This window comes from Sciurus vulgaris (genome assembly GCF_902686455.1).
Source record: "Sciurus vulgaris genome assembly, chromosome: 3".
Lineage (NCBI taxonomy): Eukaryota > Metazoa > Chordata > Mammalia > Rodentia > Sciuridae > Sciurus > Sciurus vulgaris.
In genome coordinates, this window is record NC_136463.1 from 128,211,592 (window position 1) to 128,237,593 (window position 26,002).

General features: G+C 34.5%; 2 protein-coding genes across 6 annotated transcripts in view; one reads left to right on the top strand and one right to left on the bottom strand.

Annotated features, from left to right (window-relative positions):
* The window catches only part of CIRSR (corepressor of RBPJ and splicing regulator), a 35,134-nt gene extending 16,521 nt beyond the window's left edge, over positions 1-18,613 (bottom strand). Inside the window, exons 1-7 of the mRNA XM_079135072.1 lie at positions 18,457-18,613; positions 15,718-15,812; positions 12,370-12,443; positions 11,471-11,481; positions 11,319-11,383; positions 10,903-10,951; positions 10,027-10,144 (exon numbers count right to left, since the gene is read on the bottom strand). Coding sequence (XP_078991198.1) covers positions 10,027-10,144; positions 10,903-10,951; positions 11,319-11,383; positions 11,471-11,481; positions 12,370-12,443; positions 15,718-15,812; positions 18,457-18,528 — 484 coding nt within the window. The 5' untranslated portion in view covers positions 18,529-18,613. The remainder of the gene's footprint in view (positions 1-10,026; positions 10,145-10,902; positions 10,952-11,318; positions 11,384-11,470; positions 11,482-12,369; positions 12,444-15,717; positions 15,813-18,456) is intronic.
* Positions 18,614-18,629: 16 nt separating this feature from the next.
* The window catches only part of SCRN3 (secernin 3), a 32,026-nt gene continuing 24,653 nt past the window's right edge, over positions 18,630-26,002 (top strand). The window contains exons 1-4 of one of the 5 annotated variants that reach the window (XM_079135054.1): positions 18,630-18,722; positions 20,569-20,735; positions 23,012-23,193; positions 23,679-23,878. In XM_079135054.1, coding sequence (XP_078991180.1) covers positions 20,580-20,735; positions 23,012-23,193; positions 23,679-23,878 — 538 coding nt within the window. In that variant the 5' untranslated portion in view covers positions 18,630-18,722; positions 20,569-20,579. Of the gene's footprint in view, positions 19,106-20,568; positions 20,736-23,011; positions 23,194-23,678; positions 23,879-26,002 lie in introns of all 5 variants that reach the window. The other 4 variants (XM_079135055.1, XR_013762999.1, XM_079135052.1 and 1 more) reach the window with 4 other exon arrangements.

Below are 26,002 nucleotides of genomic sequence, written 5' to 3' on the forward strand. Positions count from 1 at the left end.
AGCAGAATATGCATTTTTCTCACATTCATATAGAACAATCACCAAACAGACCACATTCTGGGCTGTATAACACAACTTAAAGAATGTAAAAGAACAGATATTGTAAAAGGTATGATCTCAGATCACAGTAGAATTAAACTAGAAAGAGAGCTGGAAAAACCCAAAATATCTTGAGATTAAACAACACAGTTCTAAAGTAACACATCATCAAACAAGTCTCAGGAGAAAGTAAAAAGTATTTTGAACTAAGAATATGAAGATGCAACTGCTGTGTAACTATACTGAGCCACATCCCCAGCACATTTTATTTTTTATTTTGAGACAGGGTCTTGCTAAGTTGCTAGGGTCTTAAGAAATTGTGGAGGATGGCTTTGAACTTGTGATCCTCTTGCTTCAGCCTCCTGAATTGCTGGGATTATAGGAGTGTGCCACCACATCTGGGCTTTGTATCCAGTTCTGAGGGAGCCTCAACTCTTGAAACTTCCTGAGTGATATGAGTATCTTTGGTGGGTTCTAATAGTTTATATTAGTGCTGTGACTCATGATGGGTCCCTAGATCATCCTAAAGGGATGACTCAAGATGGTGGTTGACCATGCCCAGAAAAACAAATCATGTGATCAGAGGGTTGGACTTTGAGATAGGTGACAAACGCCCTTTGAGGAAGGAAGAAGGGCTAGAGATAGAGTTAAATCTCATGGCTAATGATTTGATCATTCATGCCGGTGTAATTAAACCCAATAAAAACTAGACAGCTTGGGTAAGCTTCCCTGGTTAATAATACTCTGTGCAAATTGTTAATATATTAATGTACACAAGAAGGGTGATAGGTACTGGCTCCACAGAAAGAAGATACTGGAAGCCTTGTATCTGGGACCTTCTTAGACCTTGTCCTATGTATCTCTTCTTTTGGCTTGCCCTGATTTTTATCCATTTTGCTATAGTAAAATTGTACTCACAAGTATAGTGTTTTTCTGAATCTGGTGAGTCAGTTTAGTGAATTATCAAACCTGAGGCAGGTAGAAGTAACCCTGAATTTGTAGCAGGTTTGGTGGGTGGTCTAGGAACTCCCAAACTTGCAGCTGGTGTCTTAATTGAGAACAGTGTTTTTGGGTAGTTATTGTCAGAAATCATTGCAACATAACCTATAAAAATTTGTAGGACACAGCAAAGACCAAATTAGAAAGAAATTCATAACACTAAATGCACACATTAGAAAAGAAGAAAGATTTAAAATCAACATGTAGAGCTGGAGTTTAGCTCAGTGGTAGAGAACCTGCTAGCATGGATGAAGCCTTGGGTTTAATCCTCATCACCATCCCACATAAATCAATTATACAAGCTTCCATCTTATATGACAAGAAAAGAAGAGCAAATTAAATTCAAAGTAAGAAGAAAAGAAATTAAAACAGGAAAACAAGGGAGAGAAATCAATCAACAAAAGCTGGTTCTTTGAAAAGATTAGTAATATTGATAAAGCTCTAGCTTAATCAAGCAAAGAGAGAAATGGAATAAGAGTCAACACTACAGATCCCACGGACATTAGAGGGGTAATAATGGAATACAATGAATGATTCTATATCATCAAATCTGATTTACATGAAATGGACAAATTCTTTGAAAGACACAATCTACCAAAACTCACGCAAGGCTATAAAAATCATCTGATAGGCCTCTATCTAGTAAAGAAATTTAACCAACACTTAATAACCTTTTAAAATAGAAAGCTTTAGGCCCAGATGGATTCATTGGTTAATTTTATCAAACATTTAAAGAAGAAATGATATTAATACTCAATAGTCTCTTCTGGATAATAGATGCAGAAGGAATATTACCTAACTCATTCTATAAGACAAACATCATCCTAATACCCAAACCAACTACAAAAAAGAAAGGAAAATTTCATGCCAGTACCTCTCATGAACATAGGTGTAAAAATCTTTAATAAAATATTAGCAATGGAAATGCTTCAGTATCTCTGCATCCACTCTCCCATAGAGTAACTATTTAGAGTTACCTATTTGCTTCCTGAAGAAAGAGGTCTAAAATTCAAACATGGAGAGATATGCAAAATTCTACCTAGGGAAAAAAGGAGTTTAAAAATAGAATATTACATAAAAATAAATTAAAAAAAATAAATAAATAGAATATTACTTTTATGGTTTTTAAAGAAAATCTTACATATTAATCTGTTTTATAGGTACCTACATATAAACTTGATCTCTGTGGGCTAGGATTTTTAATTATCATAAGACTAGTGTATGTGTGTATTTATATCTGAGTGTTTAAACATAATGGGAAAACACATTCCATGGAAGAAAGGAATGTCCAGAATAGGCAAATGTATAGGGACAGAAAGTGGTTGCCTACAGCTGGGGACTAGAGGGTGAGGACCAAGGGATTTTCTTTCTTTCTTTTTTTTTTTTTTTTTTGAGAACTAAAATGTTCTAAAATTGACTGTGGTGATGAATGTACAACTCTGTAAATACACTAAAAGCCTCTGCATTGTACATTTTAAATGGGTAAATTGTATGGCATGTAAATTATAGCTCAATAAAGCTCTTAAAAAAAAATACTTGCTCAGTTTGAGGTCAGCCTGGGCAACTTAGCAAGACCCTGTCTCAAAATAAGATAAAAAGGGCTGGGGATGAAGCTCAGTGGTAGAGCACTTGCCTAGCATGCATGAGGCCCTGGGTTCAATCCCTCGAACCAGAAAAAACAAACAAACAAAAAAAATCACGTGCTCTGTTGAAATATTCCACTAGAGACAGAGTTAAATCTATCTCTAGATTTGGTTTAGAAAAAAAAAAAGATTCTTAATTTCAATATACATTAAAAACTCAACTGACAGATACTAAGAATCAGAGATAAAAATAAGGGTTAGAGAGTATAGATAAAATATATGTGGATTAGTCATTCAATCATATTATATGATAAAAATATTTTATAAAAATTCAGTTACCACTGAAGTTTACAAGTTTTATAGATAATTTTGACGTATCTGTAGTGGTTGAAAATTCATAAAGGTAAGATGATCTTTTCAGTAGAAAAGATATTCTAAACCAGCTTAGCCTAAAGAAGCATTTTGATTGCCTAATTTAACTTTGTAAAGGAGAAGTAAATCTTATAGCTGGTCTCTGTAAACCTCACAGCTGGAGCATTCTAACAGCACCTTGCAGTTTTCAGTGATCAAAGTAAGTTACTTTATATACTAAACTAAGAATTTCATAATAGAAATAATGTAACACCAGGGGGTGCAGTTATCATGAAATAATTACACTCCTGGGAGATTACAGGCACAAGGCTGTACCCCAGGGGTGTGATTATCCCATGATAACCACATCTACTGAAATTGCCTTATTGCAAAAATAATCTCTATTCACTGGTGAGACATTATTCAATAGGTGATTTTTTTTAAATGAAAAGATTTTTTTTTTAGTTTGAATTACCAAGTGGATTAGGAAATTGGTCAGTTTATTTTTCATTGCATTCAAGTTCAGAATATAACATCATTATTACTTGCTTTTCTATTTGAGATAGTAGAGTTTTGATTTTGTTTTTGAGAAACCTTTAAGAGTTTCTATTAGCTTTAGTTAAGTACTACTGCTAAATTCAGGTCAACTTTAAAGGCATTAATGGAGCAATACAATTTAAAATAATTTATTTCCATGTATAATTTTTAATTCTTTTAAAGTAATGCTCACTTAAAAATTTATAAATGTAATTTATCTTCACTGTTGGAAATACAGATAAGCAAAAAGATGAAACTAAAAATCTTAGGTAATCCTACCACCCAAACACAACCACTATTAATTTGGTCTATCTTCTTTCAATCCTTTAAAGTATCTGTTTCTGTGTCTACCTACACATATAAAAAAATACACAAATGTAACTACTCTGTCTTATAACCTTTATTTCACCAAAAGTATAAAAAGTCCCTATCATTAAGAAATCTTCATATCATTTTAAATGCTGCATAGTACAGAATTCCATTATAACAGCATTCCATGATTTGCTTAATTATCCTTTCATCAGGCCAGGTGTGGAGGCACATGGCCATAATCCCCGTTACTTGGGAAACTGAGACAGAAGAATCACAAGTTCAAGGCCAGCCTCAATAACTTAGCAAGATCCTGTTGCAAAATAAAAATAAAAAGGGCTGGGGATATTTGCTTGGTGGGTTCGATCCCCAGTATTGGGGGAAAATTTTTTTTACTAGATACTTCGGTATTTTCTCTCGCTATTATACACACTTTTTTTGTGACTAAATCTTTAGGATGTATTCATGATTATTTCCTTAAGATAAATTTATGACTTTATAATAAGTAAGACACAAGTTATTCTTACAAACAGCATAAGATGATGGTTCTCAACCTTGACAGATCAGTAGCTTTCATCTTATGTGACAGCAGAGAGAGTGAAAGCTACTAATTTATTTTCATCACTTTTTTTTTTTTTTTTTTTTTTTTTTGTGGTGCTGGAGATGGAACCTATGGCCTTGTGCATGCTAGGAAAGGACTTTACAATTGAGCCATTCCCCATCCCTTTCACAATTTTCCCAGAGTTCAATGTCTTCAGATATCCTTAGACAAGTTAGACACAGGATTTAAGAAATTAAAATACCCTGTGTATTTGGCAGTATTTATTCTCATATACCTTGTCAGTTTGAAAGAAAAAACTGGAAATGGAAGTTTCCCTAACACATTATTCTATAAAGATTAAGGCAAAGAATGAACTCAGTCTGTTATTTCTCATCATGAATACAGTCTTTGCACAACAGTAATTCTGCTTTCTTTAGCTGTTCCAATTGTTCTGAAAATAAATTTAACATGGGAATATAAAGGAAAGCATTAGCCTCTGAAGAGTATCATGTGATATTCAATGTTTGAAAAGCCTAAATTTTAAGTTTATTTTATAATTTTAATACAAAATTGCTTGTAATTTTACCAAATTAACATATTAACTAGTTCATTTCTCCATATTTCCTTCCAGTTCTAATTTATATGCATGTAGTTTTATATTAGAATTCCAGGGCAAATTCAGTTAGTATTCTTTGTTTGGAGTACTAGGGATTGAACCTAGGGGTGCTCTCTAACACTGAGCTACATCACAGCCTTTTTCATTTTTTATTTTGAATCAGGGTCTCACTAAGTTGCTGAGGCTAGCCTCCATTTTGTAATCCACCTGCCTCAGCCTCCTGAGTAGTTGGGATTATAAGCATTCAACACCATGCCCAGCTTAATTAGTATTCTTTAGCTCACTTAACATATCACCAATTTATCATACCATTTGCCTAGTGCTGGATATTTAGACTGTTTACACTACTAAAAATTTAGAAACGTTGAAAGTTTCCCCCCTTTCTTTTTTTTCCGTAAAGGCTCTTTCAACACATTTCCTTTCCTTTTCCTCTATACTATCCCCCTTCCAAAGAAAAACAAGTAAAACACACACACATACTACACATATGTGAACACAAACAAACATTCATGGCATCAATTTTGCTTACAATGGCTTTCCCAAGCTTTCAGATCATAAGCATCATTTGGGGGTAAGAGACTGGACTCATTCAATAAATAGCCCCTCTCGGGTAGGAGCTTGAGAATCAATATTTTAGACAAGCTCTTCAAGTGATTCCTTACATTAGGTAAGCTTGGGAAACACTGGCTGCAGCATGAATGGACAAACTCCCCCAGCCCATCTTGAGAGCCATTAAAATCTTATTCTACTCAAGTTAAATATTTTGTGCTTATGTTTTTATTCTTGTCTTTCTTTTTTGGTCAAAGGTTCTTTCTACCTGTCTAAATTTTAATTCTTCAAAGATATTTTAGTCCCTCTTCCTCTGTTAACTACCTAATTTAACAATGTTTTTCTCTATTGAACACTCTTAAATAATATTCTAATTTTGAATAGACTGTCACCTAGAGGTTATTTTCTGGTAGCAGGGGCACCTAACCATGAATCACATCCCTAACCCCTTTTATTTTTTATTTAGAGACAGGGTCTTGCTAAGTTGCTAAGGCTGGCTTTGAACTTGTGATACTCCTGCCTCAGCCTCCTGAGCTGCTAGAATTAGAAGCATGTAAAACTGTACCCAACAGTTTCTTATGGGATATGTTAATTTAATGTTTCTGATTTGATTGAAAACTTGGGATAGTCTATATATATTCTATGAACTAGAACATAAAGTTTAAAAAACTTACTGTCTGATGTGGAGGATGTCAAATACATAGTTGCTAAAAACAAGTGTTTGAAAAATAAACAAGAAACTTTAGTTCTAAGAATTAATTTTCAAATAGGGTTCTTTTTGGGAAGTGGGGTACTAGGGATCAAACCCAGAGGCTCCAGGCAAATGCTCTACCACTGGGCTATACTAACAACCCTACGAATAAGGCTTTTAAATCAGTGAGTCATCCTTTTAACCATAAAAGGTAGAGCATCTAAAATCATACAGATTTTTAAAATAACTTCATCATTGAAAGCCATTTTAACTTTAATTATGGAATGCCTGACATTTTGTTTATCCTACATACCTTTTAGTTGACACTGTTTAACTTTCTTTACACTTGATACTTCCTGGTGTATCCTTACATGTCAACATAGATTATAGCTATGTTTATATATAAATATCTATGGTTGTACAGTATTTCATTTGGGGGAGATATTCCACAGTTTATTTTCAAAAATACTCAAGAAGTGATTATTACATGCCAGGCACTATTCTAAGGACCTTGCATTAACTCATTTAGTTTTCATAACAACTTTAGAAGGTAGGTACTATTATGTTTTATAGATACCAGCAAACAGTCAGGGAGATGTTAAATAACTTGCCTAAAGTTACATGATTATGAACAAGTTCCGAAGGTCCAAAACAGGCATCTATAGTGCTCCATAGCTCCTTAGTCTATGTTCTTAACCACTAGGTAAGTGCTATGAATTACATGCCCTCTAGGAACTGATGGATCCCTCTGTATGAAAGGTTGTTCCTTTTGCTTGACGTGCTGAATGTTCTTTTCCAAGATCTCGCATGTCTCTATTCTTCTTGTCATTTAGGTCTCACCTTAACATCACTTCCTCAGAGGTGCTCTTCTGACCACTTAATCTAAAGTAACTCCCCATTTAGTTTTTAATCACAGTTTCCAATTTAATTTTTATCAGAAAAGTTATACATATGTGGTACTACCTTATTTACTAGTTTATTTTGTATCATTACCGATATAATGAAGAACCTTTTCTGTTTTGATACTGTGTTCCCAGAACCTAGAAAAATGCCAGGTGCAAAGTAAGTACTCCATAAATAATTGCTGAATAAACCCCCTACTGATGGACATTGTGGTTGTTCCTAATCTTTCACTACTATGAATCTTTGAGGATCTGCCTTTTTGCTTTCTTATGATGGAGTTTTGTTTGTTTTTCTGAGAAAGGGCCTTACTAAATTGCCACGGCTGGCTTCAAATTTGCAATCATCCTGTTTCAGCCTCCTGAGTTGCTAGGATTACAGGTATGCACCAATGCAAACAGCAAAGGATATGTTAAGACTTTTGATATATATTATGGCCATCCAAAATGGCTGCTCAATTGATTAACAAAGGATTGAAATATTCATTTTACTATACTTGCTCCAATATCCTGTGTATAGTTCTTTCAAGTCTTTACCAAATTTCACAGGCAAAAAAGACAATATATCAAATGTGACATATGACAATATATGTAGACTTCTTAAGTATGGTTAATACAAGTAAAATGATAGGACTTAACAATTTATACATTTTTCTACTTTATTCATGTTATTTTGACAAAGTTCATTTGACTGAAGAATAATTCTACAGTGATATCCCATCATAAATGGCATACAAAAACTTAAATTGTGGACACTGAGTTACCCTAAGGTTAATGGATATAAATGGAGGGCTGAAGAAGAATCAATAACCAGCTGCATTACACCAGAATTTACTAATTGTGTGGCATGTGATTGTGGGGTTTTGTTTTTAAAAATAAGTTAATACACAAGTTCTTTTGGTCGTTGTTATCAGACTTTCTAATACAGATTCAAGACAAAGTAGGCCTACTGATTATTTTTAAAAAGGAGTCTATCCTACTTACTTTCTCAGAAGCATGATCAAAGTAAGATGAGGCTGGGGAAGAAAGACAGCTATTAATTCTGCCTGTCCCAAACCAACTCATGAATCATGTAGGTGTAAGGAAACTATAAGATTGGCATGAAGGAAAAGATGAGAAAGAAGAAAATCTATCTAGAAAACAGAATATACTTTTAAGATGTAACAATGAATCTCTGGGCTAATAAAGGAAGTGTCAGAAATATTTGAGCCAAATGGGTTCCTGATATAGGACCTACCCAACTCCATTTTCTTTGGGGTTTTATTTCCTTTGGGGCCTTTCTCCCGTCTACTAATTGGGTGAGGGCAGGGGAGAAGGGAGAATTAGCTATGTGAGTTTTTAAGGGTACCTGTATTGTGGTATCAGTGGGAAGTTCTTTTGTGACATATTGCCAGAACAAAGTCTGTATCAACACTGTCTCTCTACTGAACAATCAGCTTTCCTTCTCCTTAAAAGGTGGTTTCTTAACCTATTTTACAGCAATGAAGATTTTTCAAAAATCAGTCACACTAGGGAAATGCCAAACATAATAATGGATCAAATTCCTAAACTCCTAATATTAAATAAACATTTTTGAATGTGGCTTGCTAGAAAAAGCAGGATCACTAGCTGTAAGAACAGATGCAGGTTATAAGTTGATTAAGGGTGAACCCTGGGCTCAAGATTGAGGTGACAGCAAAAGCCATAGAGATTCTAAAGAGGTGACTGGAGGCCTTGGGACTTAGAGAAGGGGACTTAATTCCCAGAGCACTTAGTTTAATAAAGCAGCTCTACTTTTGTTTTAGGATTTCGTGTTAAGATTTCTTAAAAAAAAAAAAAAAAAAAAAAAAGGTTCTATAGCTGCTTTAAAAAGTGCTGAAAATCTGAGTCATATTATCATTCTTATTGTAAAATCAGGAGTTGAACTGGGTATGATGGCTCATGCTTACAATTCCAGTGACTAGGGAAGTTAAGGCAGGAGGATCTCAAGTTTGAAGCCAGCCTCAGCAATTCAGCGAGACTCTCAGCAACTTAGTGGAACCCTCTCTCCAGATAAAAAATGTTAAAAAGGGCTGGGGATGTATTCAGTAATAAAGTGCCCCTGGGTTCAAACTCCAGTAGCCCCCCACCCCCCACAAAAAAATCAGGAGTTAAAGCTCATAAAAATGAAATTACTCACAGAATTAAGCAGGTTATTTCTATTGTGATTAATTATGATACAGGATTGGATTAGTATGGCTATCTCAATAAAACACTAGTGAGACTGATGAATTTAAGTTAAAAACTTCACAGTTTTAGCATCTTTTTATAAAGAGCCAAAATGATGCAAACCCAATTGGGCAAATTTTTTTTCAACAGTAATATGTAGTAAGGTAAATAATTTTCCAGTAAAAACCAATTTTCACATATTTAACATCTTCTTTCACTCAGTTTTGTTTTTATCACTAAGTAAAAGACAAATGATTGCTGAGGCTTTCAGTTCAACCTATTTTTAAAAATCAGGAGGGGCTGGGGAGATAGCTCAGCTGGTAGAGTGCTTGCCTCGCAAGCACAAGGCCCTGGGTTCAATCCCCAGCACTGCAAAAAAAAAAAAAAAAAAAAAAAAAAAAATTCAGGAGAATCTAAATATGAGAATGAACCATTTATTTTCTAATTCTAGGCCACAAAACTGATAAAGTATTTATTGTTATATTACCTTAAAAATCAAGTTCATAGGGCTTTTGGCTGGAATGATTACATTTAATCCTATTACAAAGCATTTCACATTTAACACATATGATCAGAATTTCTCATTGATTATCATATTTCAGGAATGTGCCTTAGTCTAAAACAATAAAACTCAGATAAGACAAATAATACTTAGATTAAAGAAGAAGTTCTTTTATCTTTCCTTGTTTAGCTAAATTCTAAAACAAATCATGTCTAGTGCCTACCTGAGCCATCAGTGGGAACCGAACTTGCATTGATTCCAGAAAGACCAAACAAAGGACACTCTCGATCTGTGTTGACATGACCCCATTTGTGGCATTTAATGCACCTCACATTTCGAACCTGAGAAATAGTGAACATTCTTTTGGTTACTAAAATACTAAGAATCTAACCAATGTCTTAGCAGGGTTCAAGTTAAATTACTCACATTTTAAAAAGATCTGCAGGAAAGGAGACTACAAAACTAAATTTGGTAATTTAATACAAATACTAAAAGCTTACTACAAATTCTGACCAACCTAAGCTGAATCCTATTTTTTCTACTTCTTAGTTGGTGGCAATATAACAATGTCATCTTAAAATTCCTTAGTTTTAATAAGTCAAACTTCAGAGTTTCAAATTTCTAAACCAGGGCCTGGCAAACTTTTCCTGTAAATGTTAAGACAGAACATATTTTAGACTTTTCAGGCCAGACCCTTGTGTCCACTGCACTGATTCAGCTCTGCCGTTGTAATGAGAGACAATACATACATGAGCAAGCAAGGAAATGTTCTAACACCACTTTCTTTACAAGAATTTAGCCCTTTGGTGACAGGCTGTCCTGATTCTAAACAAATGACTGTTTAAATCTTTTCTTGATCATGAACTAATTTTCCAAATTCTCTGAAAACAGCAAATGCCAACATCATTATAACTCTTATTACTAATTTTGATTCTTACTCTGTCAGTTTACCACACTTAATGTTTTCTCTCATTCCTACTGTTATCTCATGCAAATACAAACCATATTGTTCTTTTCAGCTTAAACACCTTTTTGATAATAATATAAAGATATTTACTAAATAAAATTATTCTTAAAGGGTAAAACACATTTCACTTGCCTGAATGCCAAAGGGCTGATCTCTGATGTTCATGTCATCTTTGGCATATCTATTAAGTAGAAAATATGTATAAATAAATATTAATAATAATTTAATAAATTCAATGATAATTATTTTGATAAAGTTATAGTTCTAATAATATGAAATGTGTTATTACTTCAATAAGTATACAGAACTACAAAGTCTATTTAATTTTTTAAACGTTATTAAATACCTAGGCTAATAATTTATGATTTTAAAAAAAGGAACAAGTATATAAAACAAGACTATGATAAAGTAGATTGGTTGCATAAGACAAGTCAATAAAAATGTTTTCATATTACTTTCTCTAATGAATAAAAAGGTGATAACATAAGATGGGACCTCAGATAAAAATAGTGATATATATTACATCTTAAAAGCAAACCAGTCCTTACTTTTCTCGTGGAGCTCCTTTCTGCCATTCAAATTTGTATTCTGTCTCTCCTTCTGTTTCTTCTTTCTAAAACATTCATTAAAAATTCTTTCAATTTTTCCCATAAAATCATAATCAATTGTAAGTAAATTCAAACAGTAAATAGTACTTTACCTCTTTGTTTTCTTGATTGCATATCAAAAATACAAGGGGAAAAAAAGTAAGACAAATTAAAATCATCAACGTAAAAGTCAACTACATATTATACTATGATATGAAGCAATTTAATTATAATTTGTAAGATTGTACTGGTTTGACTTCTTTCTTCTTTCATGAAATAAAAATCAAAAGGATAAAAATACTGAGTAAGAGATAGTACTTAACAAGCATGTTAATTGCTGATTTTTAAACTTTTATGCTTTTCACTGACAGTGAATATTGTATTTTCTATAAAATATATTTAGAGAGGACTAAAGATATAACCCCTTATAAAAGAATAAATGCATTTCTGCTGATGTTGAGATTTTTTTCCTCCCAAAAGGACACATCATAAAAAATTATTAGAACAATATTTTTAGTACTTATTCCACTGTATTGATTATAGTATTATTCTTTCACTATCTTCTCATAAGCAATTTTATTAATTTTTAAAAATTTATTATTTTGTAGTACTGGGGATTGAAGCCAGGGGTGCTCTAACATTGAGCTACGTCCCCAGCTCTTTATATTTTTAAGACAGGGTGTTGCTGGCCTTGAACTTGTGATCCTCCTGCATCAGCCTCCCAAATAGATAGGCATTATAGGTTTGCACCATTGCACCTGACATGGTAACAATCTTTAAAAACAAAGAACACTTTTAAAAAGTTTGACAGCAGTTTTCAATCTTTTTTCTTTAATTTTAATTAATTAATTTCTTTGAGATGGGGTCACACTATGCAGGTTGGCTTTGAACTTACTTCTTCCTGTCCTAAACTCCCTGGTAGCTGGGACTACAGGTTTGTACCATCACACTGGGCAGTTCTCAATCTTTAGTTGTAAACATATCAAATATTTTAAAGAAATGGGGAAAGTACCTTTTTTGGCTCCTGGTGGGGCTTCATACATGAAATTAAGGCCATTCTTTACACGTTCATCTCCCATAAGCAATCTAAATATCGTAAGAAATAAAGTTAACGATTTTATCCCTCTACCCCCAGAAGTAACCCCAAGAGAATAAATGTAAGAATATTTTTTGTTAGAGTTCATATTCTAAAATTTTACCACACTAATTAGAGGACATTTAAAATATGTGAATGGAAATCCAACAATATTGTTTCTTTAATAACTGGCTCTAAGTTCTGGAACTTTCTTTCTACTTGAAATATTCTGGTCCTCTCAACAAAAAAGGTGGGAAAACTATATGGTCACCTACAGGATTTCTTAAACTTTGAAATGTTGAACTAGTGACAGCTTGGAAATCCTAAATGTCTTCACAGAGTTGGAATTAAGTGAAACAGAGTCAACACTTTTTCTTAATTGTGAGGGATCAGTTTTGAAAATGAGTCTGGGTTTTCTTTAGAAACTCAAACCCAATTAACACTTGTAAGAATCTAAATGAGAGAATCATATTCTTTAGTGAGGCCAAGGAAGAAAGATTCTTTTTTTTAAAAACCCTACAACAGGCAACTTAATATGACAGAATTGGTGTCTGCTGTATCTCAAAAAATCTTATTTTTATAGTTCTATTTTAAAACTGAAAGTTTCCTGTTTAGATTCCATTTACAAAGAGAAATGTTTGACTTTTTAGAAAAAATGCACTGCCACAAATTGTATGCCTGCGTTAAAGTTTAATTCATAAAATACGAGGAAAGTGCTAATTATAAAGAAGAAAGCCAAAGAGTAAACAGAATTTCCTCTCATAGTTGGAAGAGATAATCAAAATGAATATGCTACATGATTTTGATTCCTCTCTTACTTCCACTGGATTCTATAAACTACTGTTATGGGAAAAAAAAAAAAAAAAAGAAAAAAAGAATGTAGGAACAGTCATACAATGGATTATTAAGCAACAGAACGAAATTAAGTGTTGATACATGTCATACCATGGAAACATGCTAAGCAAAAGAGATCAGTCACAAGAGGTCACACATCTATAGGACATATCCAGGACAGACAAATTTATAGAAATAGAAAGTGAACTGGCAATTACTTAGGGTTGAGAGGTAGGAGAGGGACAAGCCCAGGGAATCGGAAGTGACTGCTAATAGGTATGAGATTTCTTTTTCAGAAATGAAATGTTCTGAAATTAGATTATAGTGATAAATTCAAAACTCTTAATATACTTAAAAGTCAACATATACTTTATACAGTACATAAATTTTGTCTTATATTTACACCATTTAAACAATGAAAATCAAAAAGCTCAACATCATTAAATATTAGGGAAATGTAAATCAAAAACCACGAGATAATACTTCATACTTATTTAGGATTACTGAAAACAAAAACAAACAAGTAAAATAGTGTAGTCCAGCAAAAGAAATTATTAAAAGCATGAAAAAAAAAAAAAAGCATGGAGAGAGAGTCTATAGAATGGGAGAATATCTTGATCAGTTTATTCTTCAATAGGGGGTTAATAACCAGAATACACAAAGAGTTCAAAAAAACACCAAAAAAAAAAAAAAAAAAAAAAAAAAACCCAACTAACTCAATCAATAAATGAGCAAAAGAACTAAGCAGAAACTTCTCAAAAGAAGAAACACAAATGGCCAACAAATCTATGAAAAAATGTTTTAACATCTCTAGCAATGAGGGAAATGCAAATCAAAACTACACCAAGATTTCATCTTACTCCAGTCAGAATGGCAATGATCGAGAATACAAATAATCATAAATGCTGGTGAGGTTGTGGGGAAAAAGTACACTTGTACATTGTTGTGGGACTGCACATTAGTACAATGACTCAGGAAAGCAGTATGGAGCTTACTTACAAAACTAGGGATAGAACCACCATATGACCCAACTATCCCACTCCTTGGTACTTTCCCCAAAGATCTAAAATCAGCATACTATAGGAATAAAGTCACCTCAATGTTTACAGCAGTGCAATTCACAATAGCTAAATTATAAAATCAACCCAGGTGCCCAACAATAGATAATGGATTGAGAAATTGTGGTATATATATATATATATATATATATATATACACACACACACACACAATGGAGTTCTAGTCAGTCATAAAAAAGAAAGAAAATATGGCATTTGCTGGTAAATGGATAGAAATGGAGAATATCATACTAAATGAAATAAGCCAAACTCAGAAACTCAAAGGTCAAATGTTTTCTCTCATAGGGAGAAGTTAGAGTAAATAAAGGAAAGCAGGAGGGAAGGATAGAGAAGGATAAAGGGAAGGTCAGTAATGTGGAAGAAGGAGATCAAGAGGCAGAGTGGAAGGGTGGATAAGAGGAGGCAATGCAGAATGCATTCTTAAAAAAATCATGTTATGTGCACATTAAATATACCACTGGGAACTTTACCTTTATGCATAAGTAAAAAGAACTGATTAAATATAAATAAATAAGCAAATGGAAGTCTAGTAGAGTAAAGGAAGGAGAATGGGATGGGAGGGAAAAGGAGGAAACATTCATTTTCTGCATGTATGAGTGTGTTGGGATGAACTCCTGACTACTATGTATAACTATGAAGTTCTAATAAAAAAATAAAAACAAAATAGGGCATTCTATAGAAAAGAGTTTGGTGATTCTTAAAAAGCTAAACAGAATTACATGATCCAGTGATTTCACTCCTAAATATATATTTAAAGAAACTGAATATGAGAACTTGGAATGGAATGGAATAATTAAATATGTCAACATTTACAGCATTATTCACAATGACCAAAAAGTATAAGCAACCCCAGAGACAATGAACAGATGAGTGTTCTGAAGTTTACTTGATTTTTATTTGTTTACTCATTTTATTATTCTTATTTTTATTTTGGTACAGGGGATTGAATCCAGGGGCACTCAACCACAGAGCCACATTCCCAGCCCTTTATTATATTTTACTGAGAGACAGGGTCTCACTGAGTTGTTTAAGATCTTGTTAAGTTGTTGAGGCTGGCTTTGAGCTCCAATCTTCCTGCCCTAGCCTCCCAAGCTGCTGGGAATACAGATGTGCCCTACTGTGCCTGGTTTATTATTTATTTTTGAGACAGTAGTCTCATTATTTTCCCAGGCTGGCTTCAAACTCCTGGGCTCAAGTGATTCTCTTGCCACAGCCTCCCAAGCAGCTATGTTCAGAGATTGTATGAGTCACATGAAGATACATTTCATGTAAATTATGGGTAAAATTGAATGACGTGGCCATTTATGAGAGTAAAGGGATTAGTCTCATGTAATTAATTATTCTAAAAAATTAGCATAGGGGCATATCTCACCTATTATCATAAGACTCTTGTTCTTTAAGATACTGTTGCATTAATTCTTCTTGTTTCTTCTTATCATATGATATTTTCTGTTCTGCCATCCATACCTAAATGAGTGAAGTAAAAATGTTAATTAAATAGATGGATTTAAATTAAGTAGTAAGTTTTCATAATTAAATATAAAATGGCATTGTTTAGTTTATGACACAGTTCAATTTAGTAGTAATGAGATCATCACAAAATAATATCTGAAAATCTGATTTGTACCTTGATGTAAATCCTAAAATTCAACTATTCAAAAGAGCTATACTTTCAGACAAACATTGTCAAACTTGAGAACTGCTTTCAGTATGTGTGGTACAACAGCACCTTGTAATCAGTCCCTACATTATTTCAGACAGTGGAAAAAGCATTTCTCTACATGGAATATGGATAACCAATATGCACATGGCTAACATGGATAACCCATTAGCACAGGATACAAGAAGTAGAGTTACATAAAGGTCACCAATGCTACTGAGTGTTATCTCCTAAGAGAGGAGAACTGGAGGAGGAGAAAAAAGGGAAAGGAAATGAAAGGAAGTTGTAGGAAAAAAGGGAAGAGACAAGAAACAAAGAGATAAGATGGGCTGGGGGCTTAGATCAGTGGTAGAGTGCTTGCCCAACATGATCGAGGCCCTAGGTTCAATTCTCAGCGCAAAACAAAACAAAACAAAAACAAAGAGATAAGACAAAGGTGCTCAGGAGCATGAAATTTCTCTGTGAAATTCTCAACACTGTAAAAATAGTGAAGAGATAGAATGAGAGAGATTAGAATGCTTTACAAGCATAGAATGCTTTATAAGTTTTGTTTATTAAAAGTTATTTTTTATTAAGTATTTGTATTCTCAGGTAGCCAGTATTATCCATTTATATTATATCCTACCAATTTTTTTTTTTTTTTTTTTTTTTTTTTTTTTTTTTTTTTGCGGTACTGGGGATCAAACTCAGGGCCTTGTGCTTGCCAGGCAAGCACTCTACCAGCTGAGCTATCTCCCCAGCTCCTACCAAAATTTTTCTTTCTTCCTTTTTTTTTTTTTTTGGCACCAGGGACTGAACCCAGGGGGCTTAACCACTTAACCACATCCCCGGTTCTTTTTCATATTTTATTTAGAGACAGTTGCTTAGGGCCTCCCTAAGCTGCTGAGGTTGACTTTGAACTTGTAATCCTCCTGCCTCAGCTTCCCAAGTGCCACTATGTGTATGCCACTATGCCTGGTTCTGCCAAAGATTTTCTAATGCACATATATCCAGAAGTATATTAAACATTCATTCTGTTTACATAGTGGTAACATACTTTACATGTACATACATACATGGCTATATAAAACTCAAAAACATAAAACATACTATATATAAAACAAAAACTAAAAGCCTAGTTCATTTTCACAAGTTTGTGTGTACAACTAAGTTTGAGTACTCCCTCTATGTGATGCACACAGTGCTAAGTAATCACTTTGTTTCAAATCCTCTACCTACATCACCTCATTTTTTTCCCCCAAAGGAACAGAGATTTAGGAAAGCAGATACACATTTAAGGGAGAATGCAAGCTATCTCTAAAGGGAGAGATGGCAACCCATTGGTGTGAGGTGTTAATATTTATGGAGGACAGTCCTACTGGCTGGACAGATACACCATTTAATCTTCACTACTTTACAAATCGAGGCAACTGATACTGATCATCCTTAATTTGTAGATTAGGAAATTTTGGATCAGATATTAACTACTTTGAGTAGCAATGCCTGTAATCCTGGGATTGCAGGAGGATCAACAAGTTTAAGGTCAGTGTCAGCAACTTGGAGAGACCCTTAGCAACTCAGCAGACCTTGTCTCAAAATAAAAGGGTTAGGGATGTAGCCCAGTGGTAAGATGTCCCTGGGTTCAATCCCCAGTACCAATAAACAAATAAATAAATACATAAATAATTTGTGCAAGGTCTCATGGCTAATACTGACTGTGCTGGAATAGCTAGAATCCTCGTCTGACTTGAAAGCTCTGACTTTTTACTTCACCCTTCTGCTTTTCACCGCTATCATTTTCGCTATGGTTTTTCTACCCTGAGCTTAGCCGAACTGTAATTAATTAACTTTGACTTACTTATTTTGGTACCAGTGATTGAATCCAGAGGTGCTGTACTACTAAGCTACATCCTCAGCCCTTTCCTGTTTTTTTTTTTTTTTTTTTAATTTTGAGATAGGGTCTCGCTAAGTTGCAAAAGGGGGACGCCAACTTGAGATCCTACTGCGAGCGTCACCGCCCGACGGTAATTAATTCTTTAAAACGTTAATATTCAACGAGGTCATCAGGTGAGATGAAGGGTAGGAGCAAGGGGTGATTTCTCTTATATCATCTATCTTAAACAAACAGTCGTCTTTGTAGAGCACAGCAGAGCTAAGAAGCCGTGAACCTTGGGATCCGAAAAGACCAAACCCACCAGTTAAGGCACATACTGAGCAACTGTGAGAGCCGTCTCCACGTTTTATGGATTTACACCCTGGCCGACAGAGCCAGCGAGGGCCTCCACACTCCTCTTGGATGTAAAACAAACGCTGCGCTCCTGCTCCGTCAGCGAGGAAAAAGGGGCAAGAGCACCTGGGCTTTCGGCCTGGAGAAGAGGCGATTGTTCCGGAATCCCAGCGACATCATCACTCTTACCTCGGCAGGCTCTGAAGTGGCCGTAAGCCAGATCCCTTTCGGTTTCCTCTACTCACCTTTTTGATATTGGATTTGGAGGCAGGATGGAAGTCCTTTTTGCACATGAAGTTGGCGAAGGATTTTCCCATTTTGGCATCGGAGCTGCGGAAGGCAGCGGACAGATCAGTGAGCAACGTAAACAAACTCAGCAGCCTAACCGGAACTGCGCTTCCAGCAGCAGAGGGAACTTCCGAGGTCAAAGGTGACAGCTTCCGTCAACTGGCGCCTCCACCCGCCCGGGCTGGCCTCTTCCAGCTGTCACTTTAGGAAACGCGGAGGCCAGGTGAGGGGCTTGCAAGCGGGAGGGACGTGCGCAGCCGAGGCCGGAGCCCTGGAGACGAGCTGCGGTGCGGCGCTGCCTGACCGCGGGACTCGCGGGCAGCGCGCAAGAGCGGTTTGAGCGTCGCCGGCAGCGTGTGGGGTCCGCGGTGGCGCTCTTTCTACCAGCGGTCTGCCGTTCGAGCTCGTTGCTTTCTGTGAACACCGACTAGAGTTGCAAAAACATTTCTGCACCGGTTTTCTCACCTGTCTTGTGGAGAGAGTAATTCTCACCTTAACCGGAGTACGTTTGTGAGGTTCAAACGATGTGATGTTTTTTGAAAGCTATAAAATAGAATGTCAGCTCTACAAGAGCGGGAACTCCTTTGTTCCTAGTTATTTCCAACTGTACGTTGCCTGGTGCAGAAAGATGTCCAGTAAACATTTGTTGAGTGATAAATGGCGTTAGGGTCAAAGCTTCATCTCTTCAGTGTGCCAAGTTCCGTCCTACCTAGGCGACAAGTGTCCCTAGCTTCCCTGACGACCCCTATTGGATAGTTCAGATCACCTAGTTCAGCTTGATGGGCCTTAGGGTTCCTGGATTTTGAGTAGATGTGGCTGCTATTGATATAAAGCACCCATCAATCAAGACCTCTAGCGGGGTTGATTTTAAGACTAAACCATTTGTGAGCAATTTACGTTTCTGCCAAATAACAGCAGCTTTCATTTGAGGATCTAGTATGTGCCATGTGAGGCAAAATGCTTAATATGTCTAATTGAAATTTCCCTAACAACTCCGTTTAATCTTTCATTCTGATGAGCCTGCAAGCATAGAGCAATTAAATAGCTTGTCAAAGTTAGGTAGTGGTGGAACCAACTTTGCAACACAAATAGGAGATGCAAGACATAAAAGTTGAAATAGAGGAAAGAACGGAAAGAATAGTGACCTCTCATCATTGAGAAGAAAAAATCTTTAGGAGTTACAGGCTGACATTGTTTCTTGAGTCATTTTGTTTTTAATGAAACATGTATTAGATATTTTGTTTTTAAATTGTTGATATCTGCTTGTGTAAGGTTTGGACATTATAAAATAAACTAAAATAATGTCTATTTCAAAAGCAAAATACAGAATACTTTTACTAAAATGGATGACTTAAGATTTTTCAAATTTCTCGAATTTCTGTTGAAGACAATCTAGACATGAAATTCTACAATCAGGATTTACAAATTATATATGTGAACTTCCATCTGGAAATATCGACAATTGAAATTTTATTGACATCTTTTTGTATTTGAGTTAGTATGTTTCAAAATTTCTGTCTTTTCAATATTATAATCTGTGCATGTTCTTCCTTAGATCAAAGGAAACCTTTTCTTTCTTACTTTGAGGAAATACTGGAAGCATAAGTTTTTTTCCCTCTTAAGTTTCGATGGTGAATATACAAAGATTAATACGGCATAGTCCTACCACGATCTGGCTGCCTCTTAAGAGGGCTGGTATATGTCCACAAATATATAGAATACAGCCTTTTTAACAGTAGGCTAGGTGTAGGGATATTCTCTTTCGCTATTCCCAAATGTAGGAATAGTGAAAGAAAATTTGGGGGAGACTTTAGGAGAGAAAGATTTTAGAGAATAAATTTGACTATCAACTAGAAGAAAGTGGTTTCTTTTATTATTAATTCTTGTAGTTCATGATTGATTATTAAGTCATATTTTTTTGTACTACAGTATATGATATTTAAAACTTTAATGAATACCTTTTATTAGATATAGCAATAATATCCCTTGGCCATAGAATCAAACTACTTGTTTTATATATACTTAAACATGTTTTCTCTTTTTATTTTAAAACTTTGATGTGATTTTAGTTGTTTAAAAAATGGAACCCTATTCCTGTGACACATTTGTGGCATTACCTCCAGCAACAATTGGTAACAGGATTATTTTTGGAAAAAACTCAGATAGACTCTGTGATGAAGTACAAGAGGTAGTTTATTTTCCTGCTGCAGTTCATGATAATGGAGAGCATCTTAAGGTAAGTGAAATACATGTTTTTATTTTTCAGATAGTCAAAACTTTATTTTTTAAAATTGCCTTCATTGCAAATCTAAATCTGGGAAGCCACCCCACTCCACACAAAGAATGCATAAATATGTACAATAGAGCAACTTGTTTTTAAAAGACCATCATTAATAAAGGTAAAAAATAACATTAATAGATATTAGTCCATTTTCTAAGAGGCCATGCAATCCTCAGATCACCAGAGTACTGAGGTTTGTAGGCTTGTCTTAAACACGAAAATCTATAGCTTAATTCCTCCACTTCATACCAATCTATAAAAATTATATAGTCCACCAAGGGAAAAACTGCTCCCATCTGACACTCCTAGAAGGGTCCCCAAATTTTCCACTTGTGTTGATGTTGAGTTTTTGTTTTTCACTGACCCTTGGATTGCTTCCCCAGATACAGTACTATTATTCCAAATCTCTTTTTATGCAAAGGTGAATGAAAACTTTCTTTGAACAAAGCATAATATTGAGGTGTAATATTTAAAAACACTGATATTTAAAAACACTGATTCGTATGTGACTGAATTTTCAATGAGAATGTCCCATGGGTGTTCATATTTTCTGATGCCACAGAAAGTAAGGATAAATGAATTTTAAGAAGTCAGGCATCACTCTGCTTACAGGACAATCAGTTCCTAGATATGAGTTCTGAGATGGCATGTTATTCACAAAAGGCATTTGTCTAATTCTGACCAGGAGCCAGAATTCAGAATAGTGTACAGACAAATCCTCAAGGCCATGAATTGACACAAAAAATAGGAGGAGCCCTCCTAGCATGCTGGAGCTCTTCATTGCTTCGATTACAAACCAGCGTATCACAGAAAATAGGAAATCCGAAATACGTGTTTTGTTGCAATACGCTACTTTAAAAATATCATAAAAGTTATTCCTATCATTAACTGGCAATTTGGTAGAGATGATACAAGTTAAAATTCAAAAATTTAAATACGAAAAATAATTTGAATTAGAAATAGGCATCTGGTTTTTATTTCAGTGATTTGGAAGCAGTTAAAATAATAATGAAAATTATTCTTTAATCAAATATTTGAATGCTTTTCATATGCAAGCTTAGGGCAAGAGGTTTAAAGTCAGCTGTTAAGATTCAGATGCTGTCTGGAAGGAATTTAAGAGTCGAGTAAGAATAGGCTGTATATGCAACTAACCCCACTGTAAGGTAGGATGGTTTAAATGCTAGATTTAAATAGAGCAACATGTTGCAACAGAGGAGAAATATTTAATTCAGACTAGGGATCAAGGAAAGCTTTACTAGGAGTTGAGGTTTCAGCTGAAGATTGTTAGACAAAAAAGATTCTGATTGGTGTAGAGTAAGAAAAGTTATTCAGACTCTGGATATCATGGTTTATGACTCATCAAAAGGTTTATTAAGCCCTGCAATAATACTAACAATATGCATTTTATTCTGTCACTTGGGTAGTATACACATTAATTGAAGGATTCTTAAAGTTTTCATTTAAAAAATTATTATTATGTTTCATTACTAAGTTATGTACTTTTTGGATTTTAGTGATATTCTAACACTCCAGATATATTAAATATTAGACATTTTCTATATACTAGATTATCTTTTTTCTTTTGCTGAAACTGTTCTTTATTAATCTGGGATACCATTTCCTCTTTATTTTTAAATCTAGCTATCTTGTAAACCAGTGGTTCTCATTCTTTTCACTGCCGTGAACATACCCGGTAGGCTGCTTCCGCGTGTGATATGGGCTCCTGTATTTGGAAGTTACCATATTTGTACTTGTTTTACTAATCCGAAAACATTGGACATGAGTTCGAGAATTCCTTTCATAATCAACTTGTATACATCTTCCTTTGCAACAAATATTTTGAGATTTTACAACTATAAATTCTCTCCTGAGCTTCTATAGTACCTCATCTTCACTTCTCTTCATGACCCTTGAACTTTATATTTTGTTGTGTCTTAATGTAATAATCTTAGTTTCCTGGAAGTACGCTTCGTATGGATTAGTCTTTGTAACTAAGATCTTTCTTAGAGTGCTTTAAGATAGGAGATACTCAGCCATTACTTGGATGAATAAATGCTTAGCATTAATTCTGAATGTTTTAAGAGTAATGCCTTTATTACTAAAAGTTTCAACTTATATGTCATTTACCTCCTTCATAATGGTATGTCTTCTGAATGATTTTTGAAATTCTAGATTTTGACAATTTTTTTTTGGTTTTGTGGTTATAGCTATGACATTTTTTTTTTTAACAGTGTACTTATATAGAAATTGATCAAGTTCCTGAAACGTATGCTGTTGTCCTTAGTCGCCCTGCTTGGTTGTGGGGGGCAGAAATGGGAGCCAATGAGCATGGAGTTTGCATCGGGAATGAAGCTGTATGGGGAAGAGAAGAAGTTTGTAATGAGGAAGCTCTCCTGGGCATGGACCTTGTCAGGTTATTTTTGTGTTCCATTTTTTCATTATAGAACTTGTCTAAATGTTAAATCTTGATGTGATTCTTACCTATTTTCTTTTTCAATTTTTCTTTTTTTGGACTTTGATACTTTACAGTTTGAATAAAAATGTTTTAGAGTATTAGCATGCAATTTCATTACTATCAAAGATCATTAATTGGGAGAAGGAAAGGAGGGGGAAATCATGATTCATTGGAAGTACCTAATGTAGTTGTGTAATTTACACAATAACCTTTTGGAATATGTATCACTATCCTCATTTTACAAATGAGGTATCTGAAGTTCAGAGATAAAGTAACTTGCCAAAAAATTATTAAGTCAAAAAAGTTTAACTGTTAGATTTCATTTTGTTAACTTCAAAGAATTTTTACTTTAAATGTAAACACAAAGTCATATGAGTATGAAAACATTTCAGAAAAATAAAGGAAGTTTATTTTAACTGAGAACTTTAATATTTTTATTTTAGACTTGGCCTTGAAAGAGCTGACACAGCTGAAAAAGCCCTCAAGGTCATTGTTGATTTGTTAGAGAAATACGGCCAGGGTGGAAACTGTACGGAGGGCAGGATGGAATTTAGCTATCACAACAGTTTCCTGATAGCTGATAGGAGTGAAGCCTGGATTCTGGAGACTGCAGGGAAGTATTGGGCAGCAGAAAAAGTAGAAGGTATGGACAACTATTTTTTTAATTTATAAGGAAACAAATCTATTTTGGTTCACAATTCTGTAGAGGTGGAAATCCAAGAACATGATACCACATCTGCTTAGTGTCTTGTGGCAGGTGTTGCTGCTTTAGCTCATGACGGAAAACAGTAGGGCAAGTGGGCACATGCAGAAGACAAACAACACAAGGAGTGTTGCTTTAAAACAACTTGCTCTTATAGTAATTAATCTAGATGGACAACTTTTTGTAATTTAATTTACTTTACTATTAATAAAATATATCCTTAACTGCAGATATTGCATTTCATTGTCTTTGAAGACTTATATTCCAGTGCAATAAAGGGCAAACTGCAAGGGAAAGTTAAAAATTGGAAAGAACATGTACTATGAAGAGCATTCTTGAAAAGGTTAAAAAGTAGCATTATCTCTGGGTATATGAGTTTCATATAACCTGTATATATTTTATGTGCATCAGTTTTTGACTGTTTTGTAGTGTATTTTTTTATTTTTAATAACCCCTTGCCATATGGCCCTCTTTTAACTTTGGACTGAACTCCAAAATTGTGCATAAGTGTGGAAGTGAGAAGAGGGAAGTGGAGCTGGAGATGGGTAATTTTGGGTTAGTGGTTAGAAAGAACATATTGAAACAAGAATGTCCACTCTCATCAATATATAAATTTCAATATATTTTTTTTTTAAATTTTAGCCAGAGCAATTATATGAGAGGGAAGTAAAAGGGATACAAAAAGGAAAGGAAAACGTCAAATTATCACTGTTTGCAGATGATATGATCCTGTACTTGGAAGATCCAAAAAGCTCTATTAAACTTCTAGGGCTCATAAACTCAACAAAGTAGCAGGATACAAAATCAGCATTCAAAAATCAATAACTTCCCTATACACCAATAATGAATCCACTAAAAAAGAAATCAGGAAAAATATCCCATTCACAATAACCTAAAGAAAGAAAGAATAAATCTAATCAAGGAGGTAAAAGATGTCTATAATAAAAATTATGAAACATTGAAGAAAGAAATTGAAGACACTAGAAGATGGATAGATCTCCCATGTTCATGGATAGGCAGAATTAATACTGTTAAAAACGGCCACAAAAAGTGATCTGCAGATTCAGTGCAATGCCCAAAGTACCAATGATAGTCTTCACAAAACTAGAAAAAACAGTCCTAAAATTCATATGGAAGAATAAAAAAATCCAGAATAGCCCAAGCAACTCAAGGAAACAAAAGCAATCCTGGTGGCATCACAATACCCAATTTTAAATTATATACAAAGCTGTGGTAACAAAAACAGCACAGTACTGGCATAAAAACACACATAGACCAATGGAATACAATAGAAGATACAGAGACAGACCCACACAGATGCATTCATCTGATCCTTACAAAGGTATGTTACAAAAACATACCTTGGAGAAAAGATAGCCTTTTAACAAATGGTGTTGGGAAAACTGAATATCCATATGTAGAAGAATGAAACTCACCCTGAGTTTCAGGGTGAGATCCCTCTCACCCTGCACAAAAGTCAATTCAAAATGGATGATAGACCTAGGAATCAGATCAGAAACTTGGCAACTTCTAGAGTGGGTCAACAACATATAGGTACAGACAAGCAACAACTTCCTCAAGGTTCCTAAAGCTCAGGAAATAATAAAGAACTAATAAATGGGTTGGCATCAAATTGAAAAGCTTCTGCATAGCAAAGTAAAAAAAGCATGAAGAGAGTATTCAAACTGGGAGAAGGTCTTTGCTAGCTATTCTTTTAAGAGAGGATTAATATCCAGAATATATGAAGAACTAAAAAAAAACCCCACAAATAATCCCACCAATAATAGGCAAAAGAACTAAACAAACACTTCTCCAAAGAAATACAAATATATGAAAAAAATTGCAACATCTTTAGCAATCAGGGAAATGCAAATCAAAACTACACTGAAATTTCATCTACTCCATTTAGAATGGCAGTAATCAAGAAATACAAATAATAATAAATACTGGAAAGAGTGAAGGGAAAAAGGAACATTATGGGATCTTGATGGGATTATCAATTTGTATAACCAGTATGGAAATCAATATGGAGTTTCCTCAAAAGACTAGGAATGGAACCACCAT